The following is a 22160-nucleotide window of genomic DNA, read 5'->3' as shown; positions in this document are numbered from 1 at the left end:
TCTCATCTCAAACAAATGACTCAACACACCTCTGCTATAATTATCTTTTTATTCCCCCCTGCAGAATGTCTCCCTGATTCACTAAGCATCTAAATAATGAATTAATGATTCCAAATAAATCAGAGTTATTTTTCCCTATGAATACAGGGAAATCAACTCTTGCAGTTTGATTGCTAGTCTCACAATATTTCCCTCTAAAGCCCTGCTACCCTGGAAACGTGGCTATTTGAGGCTCTGACGCGGGGTCCTGGCTTTGCCTGCTCATGTGGGGCAACAGAGGAATATTCCACCCCATCCACAGATAACGTGTAAAGATAAAAATCCCCAAACTGAAAGAAAATTCACTCCTGTCCTCAAGGCACAAGGCTACATCTGCACACAGCCTGGGATCTGCCAACCACACTCCTGAGCCAGTGATGAGCAGCAGATCACAGCTCATTTCTGTGCAAGCACACGCAGCAGCTGAAGGAAAACTATCCTAGTGGATGAGTAAACAACATGCATCAGAATTTCTTTTCCAAGCCATTCTCATGACTGATAGTTTTTAAATGCATAGAGTTGGGTGAGAGAGGGCTGGATGAGCCCCTTGTTAAAGTGAAACATTTTCAGAAACGGAGCACAGGAACACAGTGCTCAACTGAAAAAAAAATCAAGTAGATTAAATGGGTTTTTCATTTCTCCTGAAAACACATGTTCAGGTTATGTGTTTGCAGGAGCTGTCTTGGCCCTGGGTTCTCATCCTGACATCAGCACTGCTGTTGCCTGCCAGAGCCAGAAGCCAGAGAGGAGCATCCTCATGCAGGATGTTTGGGCAGAGCTGGCAGTAGCACCTGTACTGTGAGTGAAACCATGGGTCAAGTGAACACCTAAAACACACAGGAGTCAGGCACAAGAGAAAACCTCTGTGATTGTGCCCCCAGCAGGTCCAGGGAACAGGAGATGTGGAGGGCATGGGGCTCCAGCCATTCATGGGCCGTGCTCCCCATGCCCTGCCCTGCTCCTCTCTTCCCATGGCAGGAGGCACCAGCTCCAAGCTTTCATTCTCGGGACAGAGAAAGCTTTGCCTTCATTGCTGAGAGCAGCTCATGACCCTTCCCATGATCACAGAAGTCCTCCAACCAGCTGCTGTCTCTGCCTCAGTTTCCCCAAAGGTTGATACTCTGGGACAAAGGGAACTAACTGCTCCCAGTCTGTTCCTCTCCTCTCGCTGTCCTTCCACACCTCTGTAAAGTCGCTCTGCAAGTGCCACCCCAAGCCCAGGCTACAGGAGCAGCTGAAGTGCACAGAGGCAAAGGGGGCAGGAGCAGGGCAGGATGGGATCATTTCCCTAAGGGGTGCACCCCCATGGACCCCTTCTGCTGCTGTAACTCCAGGGGCACAGACCCACCAGAGCCTCTGCAAACCGCAGAAAAGCCATATCTTCACCACAAGGAAACAGCTTCCACACTTCATCTTTTCGGCGGCACACCCATAGCGGTGAGATTCTATTGCAGAGGCAGGAAATAACACACAATGTTCCCCACCTCTTATCTGCTCCAGCAAGTGCTTTCTGAAGTCAACAAACACACCGGCACTCTCAACACGCAGCTAGCCCCCACCCCAACTGCGCCCTGGACTTCCCCACCGTGTCCCCGAGCTGCCGTGCCCGAGCGTGGGCCAGCGGAGATGTTCAGCTGCTCCCGAGGAGGGAGGGCTGGGCAGGACTCCCCCTCCCTCCTCTTCCTCTTCCTCCTCCTCCTCCTCCTCCCCCCTGGCTAACGAGATACCAGCCTCCTCCCATTCCCCGCCCGGATTCAATTCCCGGAAAGCAAGCGGACGTGGTCTTTCCAGAGCCTAGCCTTTCACTTCAAGTCGTTACCCGAGGTCATTTTCCTGTGGTAAATAGCTCATCAGGGTAAACTTCTCTCCCTGCTGATCGCTTCCCCGTCAGCTTCCGCACCTGCGGACCCGAGTGACTTCTGGCCCCGTTTATGCTGCAGCAGCTGCTCAGCAATGCAGTCGGGGCTGCCCTTCCTCGGGGTCTGCTTTGGGGTCGCTGGTTTTAGCTCTTGCCCCAGTATCTGGGGGTTTTAGCTCTTGCCCCAGTATCTGGGGGTTTTAGCTCTTGCCCCAGTATCTGGTTGTCTCCTGCCTCACGGTCGCTGTGACAGGGAAGGAAGGGCACAACCCTTCCCACGTTCTCCCTGCACGGGTCTGCACCGCTCGAAGGAGGAACGGGGAAAGGGTTTTGTGCCTGGGGAGGGAGACAGAAGTAGGCAGCAGGAGCAGCTGTAGGGAGGGGGCAGCTCTTGAGCAGGGCTCACTCTGCCGGTGCTGGGGGCAGACAGCCTGGTACATCCCTGCCTGCTGGCACTGCCTGCGGCACCGCCGATGGCAGCATGAGCCCCACGGAACGCTGCCAGTGTCCTCGGCACCTCTGCTCCCGGTACTTCTGAGCGTTGCAGCCAGGGAAAAGGCTGTCAGCAATGGCAGTGAGGGCGGCTCATGGGGTGCAGGCTTCCAGCCCCGGGGTGGAAAACTGGGAGGTTTCTCCTGACCGCGAGCGGGACAGAACAGAAACAGGCTGAAAGCTTTGGCTCCCCTCCTCAGGCATCCCTCTGCCGCCCCGCTGCCTCCTGCTCCGTCCAGGCACTCCCAGCACCCAAAATAGCCGGGGCGCTGCGTGACCCTGGCGCCGGCTCCCGGTGGGCTGGGGGAGGCGCCGGGGGAGTGGCGGAAGCCGCTCCGCCGGGGCTGCCGTCGGCGCATCCTCCCCGGGTCCCGGGGAAAGTCCGGCACCCTGAAGTCCCAGGCCGGGCTCAGCAGGAGCGGAGAGGTGAGGGGAGCCGCAGCCTGTGCCAGAGGACACGGTGCTGCCGCGGGCACCGGTGCCTCCGAGCTCTGCCACCGGCTGCCGCCCTGGCAGGGTGCCCCAGCGCCCCATGGCCGCGGACGCTCTCTCCACGTGGCCCGGCAATGGCACTCGGGCTCCTTGCCCCGTGGATTCCGCCTTCGCCCAGCGCTTCCTGCCCGCCGTGTACCTGACCGTGATCCCCCTGGGGCTGCTGGGGAACGGGCTGGGGCTGTGGCACCTCTGCACAGGGCCCCGCGAGGGTGCCCGCCAGCCCCTCAGCCTGCTGGTGGGCAACCTGGGGCTGGCTGACCTGCTCTACGTCAGCACACTGCCCTTCCTCGTCAGCTACTACCTGCAAGGCAGGGTATGGATCTTCGGGCAGCCCTGGTGCCGCCTCACCCGCAGCCTCTTCCACCTCAACCTCTACGCCAGCATCGGCTTCCTCACCTGCATCAGCGTGCACCGCTACCTGGGCATCGTGCACCCGCTGAAGGCGCGGGGCAGGTGCCGGGGTGCAGCGTCTTCCGCGTGGCTCAGCGCGACGGTCTGGGTGTGGGTCATTGCACTGATCGCTCCTGACCTTGCCTTCAGCAAGGCAGATGACAAGAGGACACAGTGCCATGACACGACAGGACAGGAACACCTGGACGTTTACTTGCCCTACACCTTTGCTGTCACCGTGACCGGGTTTGTCATCCCATTCCTCATCATCATCGGGTGCTACTGCCGTGTGGTGTTTGTGCTCTGCAGGAATGACAGCGTGGAGCCCAGCCTCAGGAGGAGAAGCATCGGACTGGTGATTCTCGTCATGGTTCTCTTTTCCATCTGCTTCCTCCCCTACCACATCTTCAGAAACCTCAACTTGTTTTTTCGCTGGCAGCCACAAGAGTCCTGCACACAGGCTTCAAAGGACATCTACATTTCCTACCAGGTGACTCGGGGCCTGGCCAGCCTCAACAGTGCCCTCAACCCCCTGCTGTATGTGATTACCAGCAAAGACTGGAGGTCACGAGTGAGGACCATCCGCCAAAGCACCAGACAGTGTCTGAGGCCACCTTTCTGGAGCAAAACCTCTTGCCAGGCAGCTGAGAAGAGGAGGAATGACATTATTTGTACGGAAGAGACTTCTAATGAGCTCTGAGGTACCTGACACCCCTGCTTCTGCCACATCAGCTTGTGCTTGGCCCCTCCATTGGCAGCCCCGCACCTTGACACCTGCTTTGCAGAGATGGTGACAGCAGCATCACGGGCTCCGTGCACACAAGGGACAGGCAGGACTGTCAGCATCGGAGAGAAAACTGGGACCAGGTTTCAAAAGCAGAACTACTCAACCCAGCCATTTTGCCTACAGCACGCCTGGAGATGGAAGATGATCATGTTTGCTCCAGTCCAAAGTATTTCCCTCCAGCCTCTCGTGCAGCAGTCTGAGCTGGTTAACATCCCCTTGCTTCCCAGCTCCTCTGTGACTGAGGGATGGGAGGGAATGACACCTTGTCCCTCCACTGCATCCTGTCTACTCTACTGTGGGTTTGAGACAGCATTCCCTCTTTCACCAAAGGAGAGGTCCTGCATTGCAGAACAGCTGAGAGGGCAAATTTTTGCAGTGGAGGAAGAGCTTTGAAAATGGAAATATTAATTTAAATATCAGGTTTTAAGTACATTACTAAGCTGTGCCAGTTCCTAGGTGACTGAGCTGTTTCAGGATCTGTGGGATCCTCTACTGCCCACCTCCTTTGCAGAAGAAAAAGACATTTTTGGCATTACTCCCTCTCTTTTGGAAGAGCACATAGCAGAACTAACAAATGGGCATTTTAAAGTTTTTGGAGGCTATTGGTTGGGGTTTTATTTTAGAAGGTGAATGACTGCAGTAGTCTGAAATCTTGCTTTCAGCAGGAAAATGCAAAGAGAGTTTGCAAATCTTCAGGTGGGTGCTTGCATCTTGCATCCAGCCTTGAGAGGCCATTAGATATGACTTGTAAAATTTAGATGTGCAAATAAAAAGAGAAGCAGTGCTGGCATGAAGGCTTGTGAAGGCAGGACGTGATGGCGAGGTCTGTCATCACCAGGGCTGACAGATCTCTGCTTTTAAGGTGAGCAGAGGCTCCCAAGAGTATTTTCATTTTTGATCTCAGTGTTACCCACTACAAACAGCTCGAACATTTTGATTCAATAATGTGATTTGCAGCAACAGCAGCTTTTGGAGCCCAGCTGAAGGAAGTAGACTGTGAGTTAAAATCAGCCCTTTCTGGGAAAGCACTGGCCCACGGACGGATGTTGTGCTCTTCTCCTGACATTTATCTCTGTCAGCTGTTCCTCACACAGACCCACCTTAGCTGGGCAGCAGAGGGTGCATGGCTGGCTTTCAGCACAGTTAATATGTCTACAGTGCAAATAAACACCTCATGCTTTCAGTTGTGAATTGTCTGGCTTCTTTTAAAGCTTTATGGGAACCTGGGAGCCAGCTGGCCTGCGGGTTGGAGCAGGGGCCTGCCTGCTCAGGGAGTGGTGATGATCTTCCCAGTGCTCTGCAGACAGGGAACTGCTGGGAGACTGCAGGCAGCCAGTGGAGAGTGATCTGTGACAGGCACACACTGAGGAGTCTGCTCAGCACCAGTCAGGGGTCCAGCAGAGCCTGAAATCTCTAGCTCCCACCTCATCCAGAGGAGAACCAGAGGGTGCGATTGTGCCTGGAGCAACCAGCATGGGCAGCACCCAGGTCCCACCTGTGGCATGGGAAGAACTTTTGGGAGTGGGTAAACAGGGACCTATCATAATTGTACTTCCCCTTCTCCCAACGCTCTGCCAGACAATTGGCAGGGCCACACACAAGCATTTGCTGCTGGCAGGAGGGGGCCGGTGTCACTGGAGAAGCTGTGCCATGGTTACCTCCTGAATCATCATCCCTTTTGGGCTCCTGCCTTATGATGAGCTGAACATTCCTCTTTCCTTTCCTTAGCTCTCTGAAGATGTCTAAAAGCAAGTGAGAGGAATCCCACCTGCACTCTCTGCTTTTCCCACAGCCTCTCTGGTGCAGCAGCATGGAGCAATGGTCTTGTCTGCAAAATCAAGCTGAAAGCAGATTTTTAACTCCTTTATCAAGATTAGACCAAACCAATAAATCAAACATTGTGGGAATTCTCCTCCTGACACTAATGGGACCAGGATCAAGCCTGGAAATTTGGCAGCATTTCTTGCTTCATTAAATAAACCGCTCTTGGTTGAGGATATGTGGCAAACGCAGTCAAGGTTTGTTATGTTACACAGAACTTTTGAGCTGACAGCCCAGGGAAGCCAGTCAGGCAGAAATAACAGGCACACGTACAGATGCACAGATGTACGACCACTTTTTTCCTCCAAAATGCGGAACTGGGTTTTTTTTTTGGCATGCAAAACACTCTACAAGAAGAAAATATTGCTATCAGCAACATCTAAATGCATAGAACTCAACTCTGATTAATTCTTTATTTCATTTTGCACACATTAGCTAAAATCTGGCTCTGACTCAGTTCAGGGGTGCTGGTATGGCCAGTGGAGCCCTGATTGCTAAACAAGTGTGTGTTGGCTGCCCTGTGCTGAGAACGTGGGCTCATGTCCTTGTGTCAGAGACTCCCACAGCCCGGGAGAGCAGGAACTGCTGCACACAGGGGCTGGGGGTGCTGGGGACATCACGGGATGGAGATGGTGCACGGGTGCCTGTTGGACAAACAGGCCATGGCCTTAACATGAGAGCCCTCAGGCCCAGGCGAGGTGTGAAGAGCATGTGTGAAGCTGGAGGAGAAGCAGCCAGAGCAGGAGGCTCCCGCAGGATTTGGCTCCCCATTACTCCAGGCACCCAGCAGTGGGACTTTGGCGGAGCGTTTTTTACAGCATGGTGGGAGGCTGCAGTGTGCACACAAAATGGGATGAGTCACTCAGGTCACTAATGAAAGGTCACAGCATCCTCAGATTCTGTGAGAGCCATTTATTTCTTCAGCAAAACAATTTCATTGCTAAAGTACCTTTGGCTGCAGTGACAACAGACCTGACAGGTTATCTTATTTACCAAGGATATCGATCAGACTGGGAAGGAATAGTAGATGCAATTATCCAGGTGAACTGGGGAAAATGGTAAATATACCTGCCACTGCGGTGCTGTTGGTGAATATTTTAATAAAAGAGAAAAAGCTGAGTCTTTGTCTATACTACATGGAGTGCTTTGGCATCCGAGGGACCAACGGCTTGTGCAGAAGAGAGCAAATCACAGAAATAGAACAACACTTAGCGTGCCTGTGTGAAGCCATCAGTCCAATACTACTCCTGCAGCGCAGGCAGTTATAAATAGGTGATGCCGTGCTGCGCGGGACCTGGGGAGCGTGAGAGCGAGGAGCGCACGGGCAGCTCCGGCCGCGGCGCTGCGCCGCTCCCAGCCCCAGCGCGCATTTGTATGTGCGCTACAGAGCGACTGCGGCTGCACCCTGCGGGCACCGATTTGTCCTGGAGGACTCGCCGAGCCCAGGTTTAAAAGAGCTGTGCCATTTTTTTACGCGGTTCCTTTAAATATCCCCCCGCAGCAAGAACTCCTTGTCCCGGATCCTGCTCGAGGCAGGCGCCAGCACAGGAGCGGGGCAGTGAGAAACCCCTGGGAGATGCTCAGTGCACCACGACCTGTGCTGCCTCCTCAGCATCCTGAGAGGAAGCTATCATTTGAATTTTGCCCAACACCTCCGCTCTGTCATGAGCAGAAGACACTCAGATCCAATCTGGCTCCCTGAAGAGCCCTTCATGCCAGCGCACAGCCCAGCCAGCGTGAAATTCTTCTGTTTGTTTGGGCTTATGGGCAAAAAGTTTACCCTAAGGAGCATCAGAGAGCTCCGAGGCTTTCCAAAGGCACCACAGCCCCTCCTTGAAGAGGCTGCTTCCGTGCTGTGCTCAGGACATCCAAGGACAGGAGACACATTAAGTCTGTCCTGGCTGCCCTTGCTCACATGTGGAGGTGCAGAGGTGCACCTCTGTGCTCAGCAGAGGTGGGGAGAACCACCCACCACGGCTTCCAGTCTGCTCTTGCCAGCACAGCCCACCCTGCAGAACCCCGTGTCTCCAGTCCAGGCAGTGGGGAGACAGTCCCATGGCAATGGGAAGCTGCTGGCATGGAGGACAGCTCAGGGACATGTTCACTGGTGGGGGTGCCAAGAGCCAGGCATTCTCACTGAATGACGTGTTACTTGGTTTGGAGGCAAAAACCTCCCTTTGAAAGCGTGTTTGCTGGCCACACAGTGCCATGCTGAGAGTCCAGAGGAGATGGGGATGAAGTTCCTTTGGGATGCAGCTCATCCATGAGCCTGGGGCTATCCAAGACCTCAGCAGGTCTGCACTACGCATCATGAGATGCTGCAGCTTCCTCAGGGCTGTTGGAGGAAAGAAACTTTCAGTGTGCAAAGCTGAAACAACAGATCCATCCCTGGAGCCACTATCCCACTGCCCTGAGCTGGGATGTGGGAAAAGCTCTGGCAGGGTGCCCCAGGGCAGACACCAGCAGCACAAGGGGCACAGTGAGGCAGAAGGGCTTCACGAGCTGAAATTTTATTTCCCTTTCCAGTGGGGCAGGTAGAAGCAGAGGGTGGCTCATGGACAAAGCAGCAGACTCAGCCTGGGAGTACAGGACACATCCTCTCCCAAAGGCGAGGCACAGGGATGAGGGCTGGACTTGCAGCCACACGTGCCAATCCAGCCTGGGGGAGGTTCTCACTGCCTCCAGAAAGGGGGCTGTTCACACGTGGTTCTCAAGCCAGAAACCCCCAAATGGCCATGCCCTGAGTCTGTGCCTGGTCTCTGTGGAGCTGCCCAAGGGCTTCCCAGAGCATCACCTCTGTCACTGCTCAGCGCCTCAGCTCCTGCCTCAAGACACACTTACACAAAGGACCTAAAAGTCAGTTAAATGTTTCAGATCACAGAAAAGCTTCTGGTTTATTTTTCCATTTACCTCAGGTGGTTTGCCTGCCTCCAAAAAAAGCCTGCTATTAATTTAATTCCCTCTAACAGATTCATGGCAGATCTGGTGTCCCAATGCCTGGAACAGCTGTGATTCGTGTGCCACCATTTGCTGTGTCCCAGGGACACCACACAGCCCCTGAGCATGGCTGGAAAGAAAGGGCCAAGGCTGGACCAGGGGACAAGCAGCTGGGCCAAGCCAACACAGAGACGTTTTCGCATCGGCAATTCATAGAGGATCTGTCTTATCTCCCCAATTAGTCCTTCCAGAGAAAAGCCTGGAGAGAAACAGCTGGAAACTCTTTGTATATAAACAAGACTTAGTAAAATCTGCAGTTTTAAGGTGGAGGAAGAAACAAGTCCCTAACATGGTGCAAGAGAGAACAAATATTTCATTTTGTTCTGTTCATTCCCCACTGGGAACCTGCTGTGCTCTCAGGCATGGGCAGCAGGAACATTTTCACAGGGCATTTACAGCTCCCTTGGCTGGGAAATCGCTTGCGGCCCCAACCCAGAGCTGTTCTGGCCAGTGGAGTGTGGGACCAGCCATGGAGCATCGCTAGCAAAGGAAGAAAAATGAATCTTGGAGGAATCAAACCCTGCATTGAAATAAGTCGGTGCCTGACTGGGAAGCTCAATCAACCTCTCAGCATCGGTTCTTCAGAGAAAAACAGGAAAGGACATCTTGAGTTTTACTAATAAATGCACTTTTCTCCGGTTGAAGTCCTGGGGCAGATTTGTTTTCCAGCGGGTTATTTTTAGCATCGAAAGGAGCCGTTTGCTGTAAACTGTCTGCCCGGGAAGCGGAGCTCCGGGGGCCGCAGCCGGGACTGCGGCAGCGCCCGCGCCGCCGGCTCAGCGCCCCGGCTGCCGCCCGCAGCGGGCTCAGCTCCCCCGCGGGACGGACCCACCTCCGTCCCTGCCCGAAGCACACCCAGGCAGGCACAGGCGCTGCCTCCTGCCCCACCAGCCCGCGGTGGGGAAGGGCGGTGCCGTGGGGTGCGGGGGACCCGCTTGGCGCATCCAGCATGCGGGCAGACGCCTCTGCGCTGAGGCCGCCCAGCTCACCGCATGGCACCCAGCATGGCAGAGCCCATCTCTCCCTCTGGGGTGTCCCACAGCATCCCTGCAGCTGTCCAGGACCTTTCCAATCCCTGCAGAGCCGTGCTACTATGGCGTGGGCTGCCTCCTAGGACAGGGGCAAAGCTGTTACCGGGGAACCCTCCAAAAGAGCCTCACACATTTGTAATTCCTTCCCAGACCCTTTGTCCCCCCGCCACCCCTGAGCTTCCTGGCAGTCCCACAGGCTGTGGTGCAGGGAAGTCATTTATAGCGCCGTGATGCTGCCGCCCGTGGCGGAGCAGAGGCACGCCCGGGCCCCGCTCTCCCTGTGGCCATGTCCCTGCGCCGAGGCTGTGCTGGTGGCCACGGCAGCTCAGTTCCAGACTCACCTCGCCCAGGAGCAGGATCCTTCTCCAGACACGCTCCCAAAGCCTCTCTCCTTCATCACAGGGATCCACGGTCTCCTGGCAGTACCAGTCCACTCTGGCACTGGCAGCAGCAGCACAGAGCCTGCCAGCCCCAAAACCCAATCCGGACTGGCGGACAGCCTTGATTTAACCGGTTCTCAGCAAATATTTCCACAGATTTTTAAGCAGAGGCATTATGATTTTATCTTATTATTTTATAATTAAAGCCAAAATCATCAAACAAAATAAATGAACCGACTAAAGCATCCAAGATCAAGAACTTGCTAAAGCAGAGCAGCACCTTTCACGTTTGGTTGTGGTCCAGGCACTTTATGGCAGGTACTTTGTGCCTGGCTAATGTTCAACTGACAGCTTTCCAAGCATATAAAAAACTTATTAGGCTGAAAATAGAGTTTGTGACCATAAACTCTCAAGAGTACTGTCAGCATTTCCAGCCCAGGTCTGCTTTGTGTACAACCAATGGCAGATCAGGCTGCTGGGGGGAGTGGGGTGGGAGGATGGGGCTGTGTGTCCCCTCACAGAACCCATTTTGGGTGGGAAGGGTAGTTGGGAAAGGCGTTCCAACGAGTTCTGGGGTATTAGGAGGCGGCATGATGAGCTTAAGCATGGCTGGTACTGGGTAAGGTGGTTGAAGACAGTCACACATGGAACTGTGTCCACCTGCTCTGGGGTTGGGAACCTGCAAGTCACATCCTTGGGAGACCATGTGGAGGCAATCTGCATTTCCAACCAGTTTATATCCAATGCTTCATTAGTTCCCTTGCTGAACTTCCATATCACATTGCAGAGCAAACTGCCTGCAGCCATCTGAGCTACAAAGAGCCCAGGAGGGAGGCAGCAGGAATTCTCAGAGCCCAGGGAAAGCCGTGAGGTTCCTGAGCCTGCAGTAACTCTGAGTATGGCCAAAGAACAGATCCGAGGCAGCTCCAGCATGCAGGAGGAAGTTTTACAAGTTAATTTGTGCAGTCATGGGACAGAAGCAAACACTACATCCAGCCTGGATCCAATCAGGGGTGCTGTGCCATGGCCCTGCAGGCAGAGAGGAGGGATTGCTCCCTTTGCCCAGCTCACGGTGATGCCTGGCTGGGGGCAGCCCAGCAGAGCCTGGAGTCTGCTGTGGCTTAGGGACATCATCTGGGCAGCTGCCGATGGTTGTTATTCATACCCTGACACCTAATACTTTTTGGAAATTAACTAATCCATTGCTTTAGAAATACCCTGTGGCTTTGCCAGACTATCTATAATCTAAGTATTAATGGCATTAAAGCTAGAATAGCTGATGCTTTTACTAAAGCAAACAAAAACATCAATTTGGTGTTTAAAAATAACCAAAATAAGCAGAGTACATCAGGATGGCCCAAGCCCTCAGAGAGCTGGAGCACCTTGCAGCTGAAACCAGGAAGGGGCTGACACCTGGTGGGACTTGGGATTGACTCAAGCAGACCCACACAACTGGTCCCTGTTTAGTGCTTTTCGTCTGAGACTGCTAAGCAGCTTTGCTTATTTCAATCCATTAGAACTAGAAAAGCTTTTTAATAAACTCCCTGCCAGCCTGGAATTAGTAGATGTGGGCCAATTAGACACATTAATTAGGCACTGGTTTAAACACAGATGAGGTTTGACTTTGTTTACCAGCCTCAGAGGAAGCAGCTTCTCAAAGTTCACCTCCAAAGGATTGGAAAAAGACTCGCTCCCAGTCACAAGCACCTCCCCACACAAACACAGCACTTGGACTTAGGCTTTATTTTCAGAGCTCCTGCTTTTTCTTTGCCTCCCCATGCAATAAAAATGAGACATTTAATCTCATAATGCAACTTCTCACTGAAAATCAATGATAAAGTACATTATCTTGCCTGCCCTGAACCCACGGCTCCAGCTTGACCTTCCTCGAGCAGAGTGAAGTCCAGGGAAACAAAAAGGTTGAACTCATGGCTTTCCAGCAGGAAAGTGTGAAACTCTCCTGTGTCTCAGGAGAACAGGAGAGGATGGCCCTCCACAACAGCCATCTGACACAGTTTGGTGTCACTCATCCCTCTGATCACTGCAGGCAGGAAAAAGCAGTGTGTGAGCAGTGAGAGGCAAAGCAGGCTGAATCCAGCCTGAATTTTGAAGCCTCCAGTCCCACTCCAAACACACTCCTGGCTTGTTACTGGGGGATTCTCATTAGGAGATGGATCCTGCTACCCTTTTTCCTGCTGAGCAGCATTTATTCTACAGGGGCCTCTGACCTGCAAGAGGTCAAAGCAAGCCCCAAAAGGAGAAATCAGTGACATCCCAATTTCTGTAACTCCCAGGGCAGCAGGGAAAGGTCATGCTGAGGGAAGACCCATGTCCCAAGATACTGCAAGGTAAAGATTTCCTCTGGGGTCAGGAGAAGACCTTGAAGCCAGCCAAGGTCAGCCTGCCACAAGCCACAGAGAGGACAGGGTTAGCAGAAGGGAGCACTGAGAGCTGCTCATACTGTGGCAGCAGAGATGCTCCTCCTGTCCCCAGTGTCCCCAGCCCCACAGAGTGGGAAATGCCACCCACAGACCCCTCCCTGTGTAGGCAGCACCTTGGGAAAGCCATGCAGTACCTTCTCTGCCCAAGCACTGCTGGCTCTCATCACAAACACAGGTTTGGAAACAAACTGTGCAGGATTTAGTTCATGATCATCTGAGAATGATGCTGCTCCTAAAGAAACTGGGCAAGCACCTTGTGCCTGTTGTCACACACCGGTGGAGAGCATCTCCCGGGGTTTTCCATACTGCAACCTACAATGGCACAGAGCAGCTGGCTTTCAATAACAGGCTACAGCATCAGCTTAACCCTCCAAATATCACCCAGGGATGCTAGAATTTGACCTGCAAAGCACTGGAGGCCCCAGAACCCCTCCTAAAAGATGTGTGACAGGCACCCAGAGATGCCTGTAAAATCTTCCTTTGTAATGGAAGCAACAGAAGCTCAGTTAGCAGCTCTGGCTCCTGTCTCCAAGGTGGGAAGGCATTGCTGACCAGTGGAAAAAATTCCCAGCACCAGGTGAATTGCATCTTCATGAGCAGGAGGCCCCCCCACGTGTCTGAGGCTGGAGGCTTGTCAGCATCCCAGGCCCCGTTAGCAGGGCTGCAAACACGCCACAGAGAACACAAACCAGACACATTCCTCCAGCAGAGGCTCTGCCTCATGATTTAGGAGGCTGCAAGCCCTGCGATGTCGAGCAGCACGCCGACAGCTTGTGCTGCTCCTGATGGATGCCGGAGTCTATTTTTTCTCCAATAACAACTTTCACTAATGGTGCTGGCACAGAGGCTCAGCAAGGAGGAGGGAAGTGGCAAGTGGCCAGGGTGAAAAAGAGTTCACAATTACAGTAGGAAAGGCCACTGTGTCCCTTGCACTGGCCATGGGAATGCTGAGGACACGGGTGGAAGGGGTTCTAGGAGAGCACTGAGTCACCCCCTCCTTCAGGAGAGCACCCACTGCACCCAGAGCATTTTCAGCAGACACCCAGACATCTGCTTATCTTATTTTTAAACTCCTCAAGTGACAGGGTGCCACAATCTCCCCCAGCAGTCTGTTCCAGTGTTTCCCTGTCTTCATGGTTAGAAAGTTTTTCTTATGTCCAGTTCAAACCTTCATTGGTGCAACTAAATCCCAAAGCATCTCCTCCTCTCCAGAGAGAGAGAATCAAGATTGATGAAGAGGGATGTAAGCCTCGTCGTTTTTTTCACTTGTGTGTTTTATTCCCAGCCAAAAGAAGAAGAGTTTATTTTCCTGAAAGAGATACTATTGCCTGCAACACACAACTCAGAAGTATCTTTCTATTTTTAAAAGTGAAGTATAGGAGTTACATAAAAGCTATGGTAACCAGGAATGAGAAATAGGGTCTTCAATTTGTGGGCTCTGCCTCCTACCACAGCTAATTTCCCGGCTCCCTGGGGCTGACCTGGGCTGTCCACAGCATGTCAGTGCAGAGAGGCTGAGCTCACCGCCCCCCACACCAGCACAGGGTGGACAGGCCCCACATCCCCTGTGCCTGCAGCCTCTCACCAATGTGCCAAAGAAAGCAACAGAAACGCTGAATCTGTTTTTCTTCCCTTCTGCCCTCTTAAAACAGCACTGAACACAACAGGCCAGACTGTGCTCTGGTAACCAGCTGGGAAAAGGATGACACAGATAATGCAGACAGATAACAGAGCTGACACAGATAAACAATACAGGTAACACAGATAGCACAGATAGATAACACTGGGAACATAGATAACACAGATAGATAACACAGGTAGATAAGATTGGCAACAAAGATAACATAGACAGATAACATATACAACACAGATAACACAGTTAACACAGATAGATAACACAGATTGCACAGGTAACACCGGGAGCAGTGCTCCTCAGTGCCATGGGTGTGAAGCGGCCCAGAGCTGGGCAGAGCAGCAGGGGCGAGGGCTGCCCGTGCAGGGATGATACCAGAGGGATGACACCACAGGGATGATACCACAGGGTACTTCGGGACAGCCACACAGCCCCAAAGGCCCTTGCTTTCGGGAGGGAGGCCAGGCAAAGAGGGCGTAGGCACGAGAAAGTCCTCCAGCCTGGGACTATCCAGGAGCAACTTCGGGGAACGCAAATGATGTTACTACTGTCACTGGCACGAGAATGAACCGCGGCCTCGCTAGGGCTCACCTGCAGCCGGGCGCTGCCCGAGCTGCCAGGCTAGGAGGGCTCGGGGCGCACTGGAGCCAGGCTAGGTGTGCGTGCGAGCCGGAGCCCGCAGGAGCCAGTGCCCGGGGCAGGCAGGAGCCGGTGCCCGGGGCAGGCAGGAGCCGGTGCCCGGGGCAGCAGGAGCCGGTGCTCAGAGTCTGCAGGAGCCGGTGCCCGGGGCAGCAGGAGCCGGTGCCCAGAGCCTGCAGGAGCCGGTGCCCGGGGCAGCAGGAGCCGGTGCCCAGAGCCCGCAGGAGCCGGTGCCCGGGGCAGCAGGAGCCGGTGCCGGGGCAGGCAGGAGGCGCTGCGCGGTGCCCGGGCTCGGTGCGCGGTGCGGGGTGAGCCGTGCGCGGAGCGCGGTGCGCGGGCGGTGCGCGGGGGGCGGTGCGCGGTCGCGGGGGTGCGCGGGGGGCGGGCGGGGGGCGGCGGCGGCGGGGCCATGCGGAGCCCGGGCTGAGCGCGGCGGCCGCCCCTCGCCATGAAGCGGCAGAACCTGCGCACGGCCGCGCTCATCCTCTGCATCTTCTCCTACCTGCTGGTGGGCGCCGCGGTCTTCGATGCGCTGGAGTCGGAGGCGGAGAGCGGCCGCAAGCGGCTGCTGGAGCAGAAGCGCGGGGAGCTGCGGAGGAAGTACCGCTTCTCCGCCGACGATTACCGGGAGCTGGAGCGGCTGGTCCTGCAGGCCGAGCCGCACCGCGCCGGTCGCCAGTGGAAGTTCGCCGGCTCCTTCTACTTCGCCATCACGGTCATCACCACCATCGGTGAGTGCGGGCAGCCCGGCCGGCGCGCCCATCCCTCCATCCCTGCACCTTTGCACCCCGTGTCCCTCCATCCAAGCTCCCTACACCCCGTGTTCCTCCATCGCTGCCTCCCATGTCCCTCCACCCCCATGCCCCTGTATCCCATGTCCCTCCATGTCCCTGCGCCACATCCTTCTCCAGCCCCACACCTCCAGTACCCCTGGGAGCTCCAGGGCATTCCGGGGGCTGACCGCACGGCAGAGGCAGGTGTCACCCTTGCAAGGCTGGGACATCTCTTCAGGCCACCCCCGAGTTGACCCTGTGGGACCCCAGTGCCCAGTGGTGGGCGAGGCAACCCACGGGCAGGCTGGGGCCAGCCTGCGCTGGGGGTGCTGCTGTGGCTGGGGCGGCAAGACACGACATTGTCCCAGGGAGGCAGCAGCTTGCGGAGCTCCTGCGGGAACCTTTGGAGCAGGCAGCTGCCAAAGTTGGCAGCGGTGTGGGAGGGCAGAGGTAGGGGCCGTGTCTGTCCCCTGTGCTGGCTTTAGCCAGTGAGCTGGGAAGAGCTGGGCAAGAATTGTTGGCTTCTTTGCTGGCTCAAAACTCTGGGTGTTTGGCTGTGTGAGAGCGGCTTCACGGAGTCAAGAGAGGCACAAACCACTGCCCGCTGCTCTGCCTGCACAGAAACCTGCAGAGACATGGGTGTCAGCTTGGAGGGGAGTGACTGAAATAAACTCCCCTGTAGACCCACTTATCCATACTAGAGCCCAGTGCCTTGGTTTGTCTGCTTCAATTTTGCAAGAGAATGAAACTAAATTGAATGAGGGTTGCCTTAATTTAGGTGAGATTAGCCATGTGGGAATTGAGCATTGTTTAATGAATCCACTTTGATTAATTTATGCACCCTTGGCATCCCGTGGGTATAGACAGGGATCCTGTGCTTGTGTCACTGCTTCTGCTGGAATTTCAGTCAGCAGATGTTGTTTTGGAGGCAGGAATCCTGAGGCCGAATCCTGCCCTGGCACAGCCAGCAGCTGCCTCCTGTTCTTCAGGACAGGACTTCAGCCTTACCAAAGGGCTTGGGATGGTTGAAATAGCTCGGGTAGCTGGAAGCATCATCCCTCAGGATGGTGGGATCAACTGCACTGTGTTACCAGAGGGCAAGAGGTGGAAGAGGGACAGGTATCTTGCAGGCCTTGCCTGGGGTCTCCATGTGCTCCCATAGGATGTGGTGTGGGGTTTGTTCAGCTGGGAACACACGTGGTCAGCAAACCACGGTGAGCTCAGGGCATGGTTCAGGTCAGACCCCAGCAGGAGGGAAAGATGAATGGCTTCAGCAAAAATCCCCATCATCACCTGACAGGTTATAGCTTCATTTACATGATTTTCCTGTTGGCTGTGACAAACAATGGCTGTGCTTATCACACACCCCGTGTGATAAATAATTTCAGCCCAGGTGCCATATTTCTCAAACACTGACATGTTAGATCTCTTTATATTGGGCTGTGCTCCAAATCTCAGTTTTAATGTTATTGTAGCTGTGTTTACTCTTTCTAATTCCCTTTGTCATTTCAAAACCATCAGTCAAACACTCCTTCAACAGTCTCTCAGGGTATAACAATTGTTTTTCCACTTACTGCTCTTGTGGATCATTATCTTTACATCCTCATTGCTGTCATTGTATTATCTTGTAGCCTGGGACCTGGTGATTGCACTCAGTTATTAAGCTTGGATCTGACTGGGAGGTTTTGCCACTGCAGTCTCCTGTCTGCTCTCTATTTCATGAAATGTGGCATACAGGCATTAAATTCATAATTTTTTTTGTTGTGTGAATTTGTGAACAGAGAGAGCAATTAGAAGCTGGTCCCTTGCTGCCTGCTGGCAGTTCTGAGCACAGCATGGAGAAGGATAATGCTGTCCTCAGCCCCTCAGCCCTGTCCCATGCAGGAGTTTCCTGGAGCAGGAGGTGTGCTCAGGAGCCCAGGATAACATGGTTATCCTCCTCTGGTCCTTCCATCAGCGGGTGCAGCACTTTCCCCAAGTATTCTGGAAATCCACGGGCAGCAAGGACTGAGGTGAAGCCAAGTCACCACTTAACACAAGACTGTGGGGTAACAAGAGGGGGTTTTCCCCCACGTTCTCCATGCAAAAGTCACGCACATTCCTGCAGAAAGTGAGAATGCAAATAGTTGTTTGTGAAAGGCCTGGCAGCAGCACAGGAAGGAGCTGGTGCTGTTCTGCAGGCTCTTTCAGAAGGGAAGTTTCAGGCCCTGGTAGTTTCTTATAGAAGCAACTCAAAAGAAAGGCTCAGATGCCTTTGGATGTCGTTACTCCCCACGCCACGTGACTCCCTTGCACTGATTTCGTTACTCATGCTCTGAGGTCAGGGGTCACCAATTTCTGCTAAGCTGCTGTAATTGAGGTGGGCAAGGAATCGCTGGAGTCCGGAAGATTGCAGTGAATACCTCACTATGCTTCACAGTGTCATTGTATGTGTCCTCGAGTCACAGCTCTGAAACTCGGGCCAAGGTGGAGAAATTAAATCTCAGAAGGCATTCAAGGAGAACCTTGTTGTCCTGGAGCTCCTTGTCCCCAGGAAAAGGGCTGACAGGGCTGTGGTGGCATAAATGCTCCCTACCCTGCATCTAAACCAGCACAGCCCCTCCTCCCCAACAGGCCAGTGGTGCTTTAGGTCTGAGTCTTAGTGAGACTGGAGTAAATCTGGAATGGGTCTGCAGAAGTCCTTCCAGACATAGCTGCTCCTGTGGGGACTTTCCCTATAGCACAGGGTCGCTCTGGCTCCTGTCCAACAGCTCATACAGCTGAGACTCAAATGTGCATGTGACACTGGACGGCTTTGGAGGAGGAGGAGGAGCAGCTGACAGAGGAGGTGGCAATACCCCTGCAAGGGCAGTTGTGGATGGTCCTGGCTGGGTGTGTTTCCTCCCCACAGGATGATCTGATGCTGTTGGTCTCAGCATCTTGCAGAGCCTCTGCTCCCCTTCGCTGTGGGGTTCAGGTTACCCTGCACACCTGGCACTGGCACAGCATCCTGGCCTCTGAATTACTCGTGAGCTGCAGGAGGCTTGCAGACCTCAGTCCAGCTCTAGGCGTCCTCTTGGCCTCTGTGACACTGGGGGCTATCAGGAGGGTACCTTATCTCTTTAGAGGTCAAATGAGGTTCTGCTTACATGAATGTGCCATCATCCCAAAGGATGGGCATCCCATGGCCCCATTAGCATTGCCTACAGATCTGTTATTGAGTTCCATTCTCCCCCCCATTTTTCTACTGCTCCTCCTGGTCACAGGGCAGCCTTGCTGGAAACCCCAGTGAGGGCTTGATGCCTCCTTTCCTCTTTCCTGTGTCCTTCCCAGGTTATGGGCATGCTGCTCCAGGCACAGACGCTGGCAAAGTCTTCTGCATGTTCTACGCCATCCTGGGCATCCCCCTGACGCTGGTCATGTTCCAGAGCCTGGGGGAGCGCATGAACACAGTCGTGCGGCTACTGCTCAAGAAGATCAAGAAGTGTCTGGGCATGAGGACAACCCATGTCTCCATGGAGAATATGGTCCTGGTGGGCTTTCTGTCCTGCATGGGCACCCTGTGCATCGGCGCCGCAGCCTTCTCTTATTTCGAGGGCTGGACTTTCTTCCATGCCTATTACTACTGCTTCATAACCTTGACTACTATCGGCTTTGGAGACTTTGTGGCTCTGCAGAAGAATGAGGCTTTGCAGAAGAAGCCCCCGTATGTGGCTTTCAGCTTCATGTACATCCTGGTGGGCCTGACCGTCATCGGCGCCTTCCTCAACCTGGTGGTGCTGCGCTTCCTGACCATGAACTCGGAGGACGAGCGGCGCGACGCTGAAGAGCGAGCCTCGCTGAGGAGAGCCCGCAACAACATCCACCTCAAGCCAAAAGAGGACAGCCGCAGCAGCAATGCCATTTTTCTCCCTGTGGAGGACAGGACCAGCCAGATGAACCTGATCCCGCTGGTCCAGGAGGACGCGGAGAGGCAGCGGCGCCAGTCGGCCATCTCGGCGGCCGAGGTGCCGTCCTTCTGCACGTGCCTGTGCTACAGACCCCAGGTGTGTGGCAGCCCGGCGCCCTCCCACCCCGAGACCCTGAGCTGCCACACCAACCCTGTCTATTACAACTCCATTTCCTACAAAATCGACGAGGTGTCCCTGAGCACACGGGGTCAGACCGGCTCTTCCCCGGGGAGCACTTTGTCTTCCAACAGCCCTCGCTGCCGGCAGCACCCCCGGCTGCGGAGGAAATCCATCTAGGAGCACGTGCCGAGCTGTACTCAGCGCTCGAGTCTTACTATGATGATAAATTAAGAACAGAGATGTCAGGTTCTTCTTACTCATTTCTTCTGTTCCTCTCCCTCCCCCCAGCAGGAGCGTCTAACTCCTGTTGGGAAATAATGATTCCTTTTTTGCAGGCACTGAATGACACCGTTCGTTTTTCTTTGCTTTTTCCTCCCAAGTAGGTTCAAATATTTGGAACTGGCAAGGGCCCCTTCTCCCACCCCGATGTGAAGCCCAGTGAGCTGTAGGTTTGCTGCCCCACCTCCCTGCTCCCCAAAGGCTGCCTTGCTGCCCTCCCACCCTGCTGAGCCTTGGCTGTGGCTGCTGCCAGCACATGACTCTTGCTCTGTGGGCTGGGTTGCATTTGCTGAGCGTGTCAAAAGCAAAGTATGTGTGAGCAAGCCTTGCAAGGATGGGGACTACTAAGTTGTCCCCTGGCACCAGGTGCAGGTAAGTCAGTGCCACACAGTGGGTTTGCAGCTGGTGGGTGGGCAGGGAGAGGTGGGCAGGAGGGAATGGGCTGCAGTCCTGAAGCTCAGCACATGGGGCAGCTCCACGAAGGAACTTTATGTCCTGTGGGCAGCCCTCTGGGTCTGAGCTCAAGCTTGTGGCTGGCTCAGTGCTCTTGGAAGCTGGAGGCCCATGCACTCACCCACTTGCCCACCAGCACACCTTGCCTCTTATACCTCCCCACCACGCGTAGGTCCTCCTGGCTGAAATGGCTGGAGGGACACTGTGCCCCATTCCCAGGGGAAGCTGAACTCCTCCAGTCCAGCCCAGCCCAGCCCAGCCCCAGCTCTCCTCTGTGCTGAGCCCAGACTGTACTAAGGGGAGCCCCAGGGAGAGCCTCCTGAACTACAGTCACCTGCAAATGGCTTGGTCCTAAGCAGATTTTTTTTTTCTTAGCTAAAATCACCCCTTCCTTCCCTACATTTCCTCTATCTGGCAGCACAGCAGCTGTGCTGGCTCCTTGCCTCCTCCCAGTCCCTGTGAGCCCATGGGTTTGTGCTTGTTGCTGCTGGGGTTATCTGAGGTGGTGGTGGTCCCATCTCCACGTTCATCCCCATGTGGAGGGGGATGAACCATGGGGTACCCCATGTGGTACCTGCACAGCCACAGCTGGGCAGCTCTTTCCTGCTGGTGACCCCAGCGTGGCCTTTGTCCATCCTGTCTCATCTGCATGAAAGCAGGGCTCTGGCAGTGGTAGGAGCCCTATTGATTTTTTTTTTCTCCAATAATGGACATTTTAACTCTCAGTTCTATTTAAAATACCCTCTGAGGGGGTTTTTGTGGAGAAATAGCCCATTTTCCTGGTGGGGAAGGCACGCATTGTTGCCAGCATTGCGAAGGTCTCAGGGCAGGCTTTGCTTTCTCCTCCTTTTGTTCTGGGTGGCAGCTTAATAAAAGGTGAATCCATCAGGTGGTGGTTGATTATTTGTCAAAGGGATGTGTCCAAGCCCCATACCCCAGGCTGGCTCCCTGTGGGCACTCAGGCAGAGAGGAGGATGCAGGTGCTGCTGGGCTGCCACCAGAGGCTGGTTTGTGACACCTTCCCCTGGGTGCTCCCCAGGCCCTTTGGGGTGTGTGTGACATTCCAGGGCCCGGGAGGTCCAGCAACTGCCTCCTCTGCACCAGCTGGGTGAGCCTTGGTTTAAAGGGAAAGGGGGAGGAGAGGGGATACAAAGCAAGCTGTGAGTGTGGAAAACAGGCTTAAAAACGAGGCTTTCATTTCTTCTCCGCTCTTCAGCGTGTCACTTCACGCTGATCCCACCAGCTCAGCCCTTTTGTTGCCATGTCCCATCTCCCCCACCCTCCCCACGGATTTCAGCCCAAGGTTTGGCTGTTGCTGTGCTGCCCTTTGCCATCAGAGCTGAGCAGATGGAAATCCCTCCCTCTTTCCACGTTGAGCCTTGGACATCCTCCCAGTGGCGAAGATGGAGCTGCACCTCTCACCCTCATCCACCACTGTGGAAAGAAGCCGGTCCTTGATTCCTGCTCAAGTCAGACCTGCATGTACTGCCCTGGTGAAATCCACCTCTGCTGGAGCTGGAAGCAGCAGAAAACCTGAACCGAGGCTGAGCCAGCCTTGCACTCTCCCTCTGGATTGAGCATGGCACTGCCCAAGCTCAGTGGC

At 54.5% G+C, this 22160-nt stretch overlaps 2 protein-coding genes across 2 annotated transcripts; both read left to right on the top strand.

Moving 5' to 3' along the window:
* Positions 1–2878: 2878 nt before the first annotated feature.
* LOC137484042 (P2Y purinoceptor 1-like) lies at positions 2879–4175 on the top strand. Its single transcript, XM_068207572.1, has one exon. The coding sequence runs from the start codon at positions 2922–2924 to the stop codon at positions 3972–3974; it is 1053 nt and encodes a 350-aa protein (XP_068063673.1). The 5' UTR covers positions 2879–2921; the 3' UTR covers positions 3975–4175.
* Positions 4176–15367: 11192 nt separating this feature from the next.
* KCNK15 (potassium two pore domain channel subfamily K member 15) lies at positions 15368–20163 on the top strand. The gene is made up of 2 exons (XM_068207568.1): positions 15368–15734; positions 19089–20163. The coding sequence occupies exons 1-2, from the start codon at positions 15452–15454 to the stop codon at positions 20000–20002; spliced, it is 1197 nt and encodes a 398-aa protein (XP_068063669.1). The 5' UTR covers positions 15368–15451; the 3' UTR covers positions 20003–20163.
* Positions 20164–22160: the final 1997 nt, after the last annotated feature.

The sequence above is a fragment of the Anomalospiza imberbis genome, chromosome 17 (assembly GCF_031753505.1).
Source record: "Anomalospiza imberbis isolate Cuckoo-Finch-1a 21T00152 chromosome 17, ASM3175350v1, whole genome shotgun sequence".
Lineage (NCBI taxonomy): Eukaryota > Metazoa > Chordata > Aves > Passeriformes > Viduidae > Anomalospiza > Anomalospiza imberbis.
This window is presented reverse-complemented; position numbering and strand designations above follow the sequence as displayed.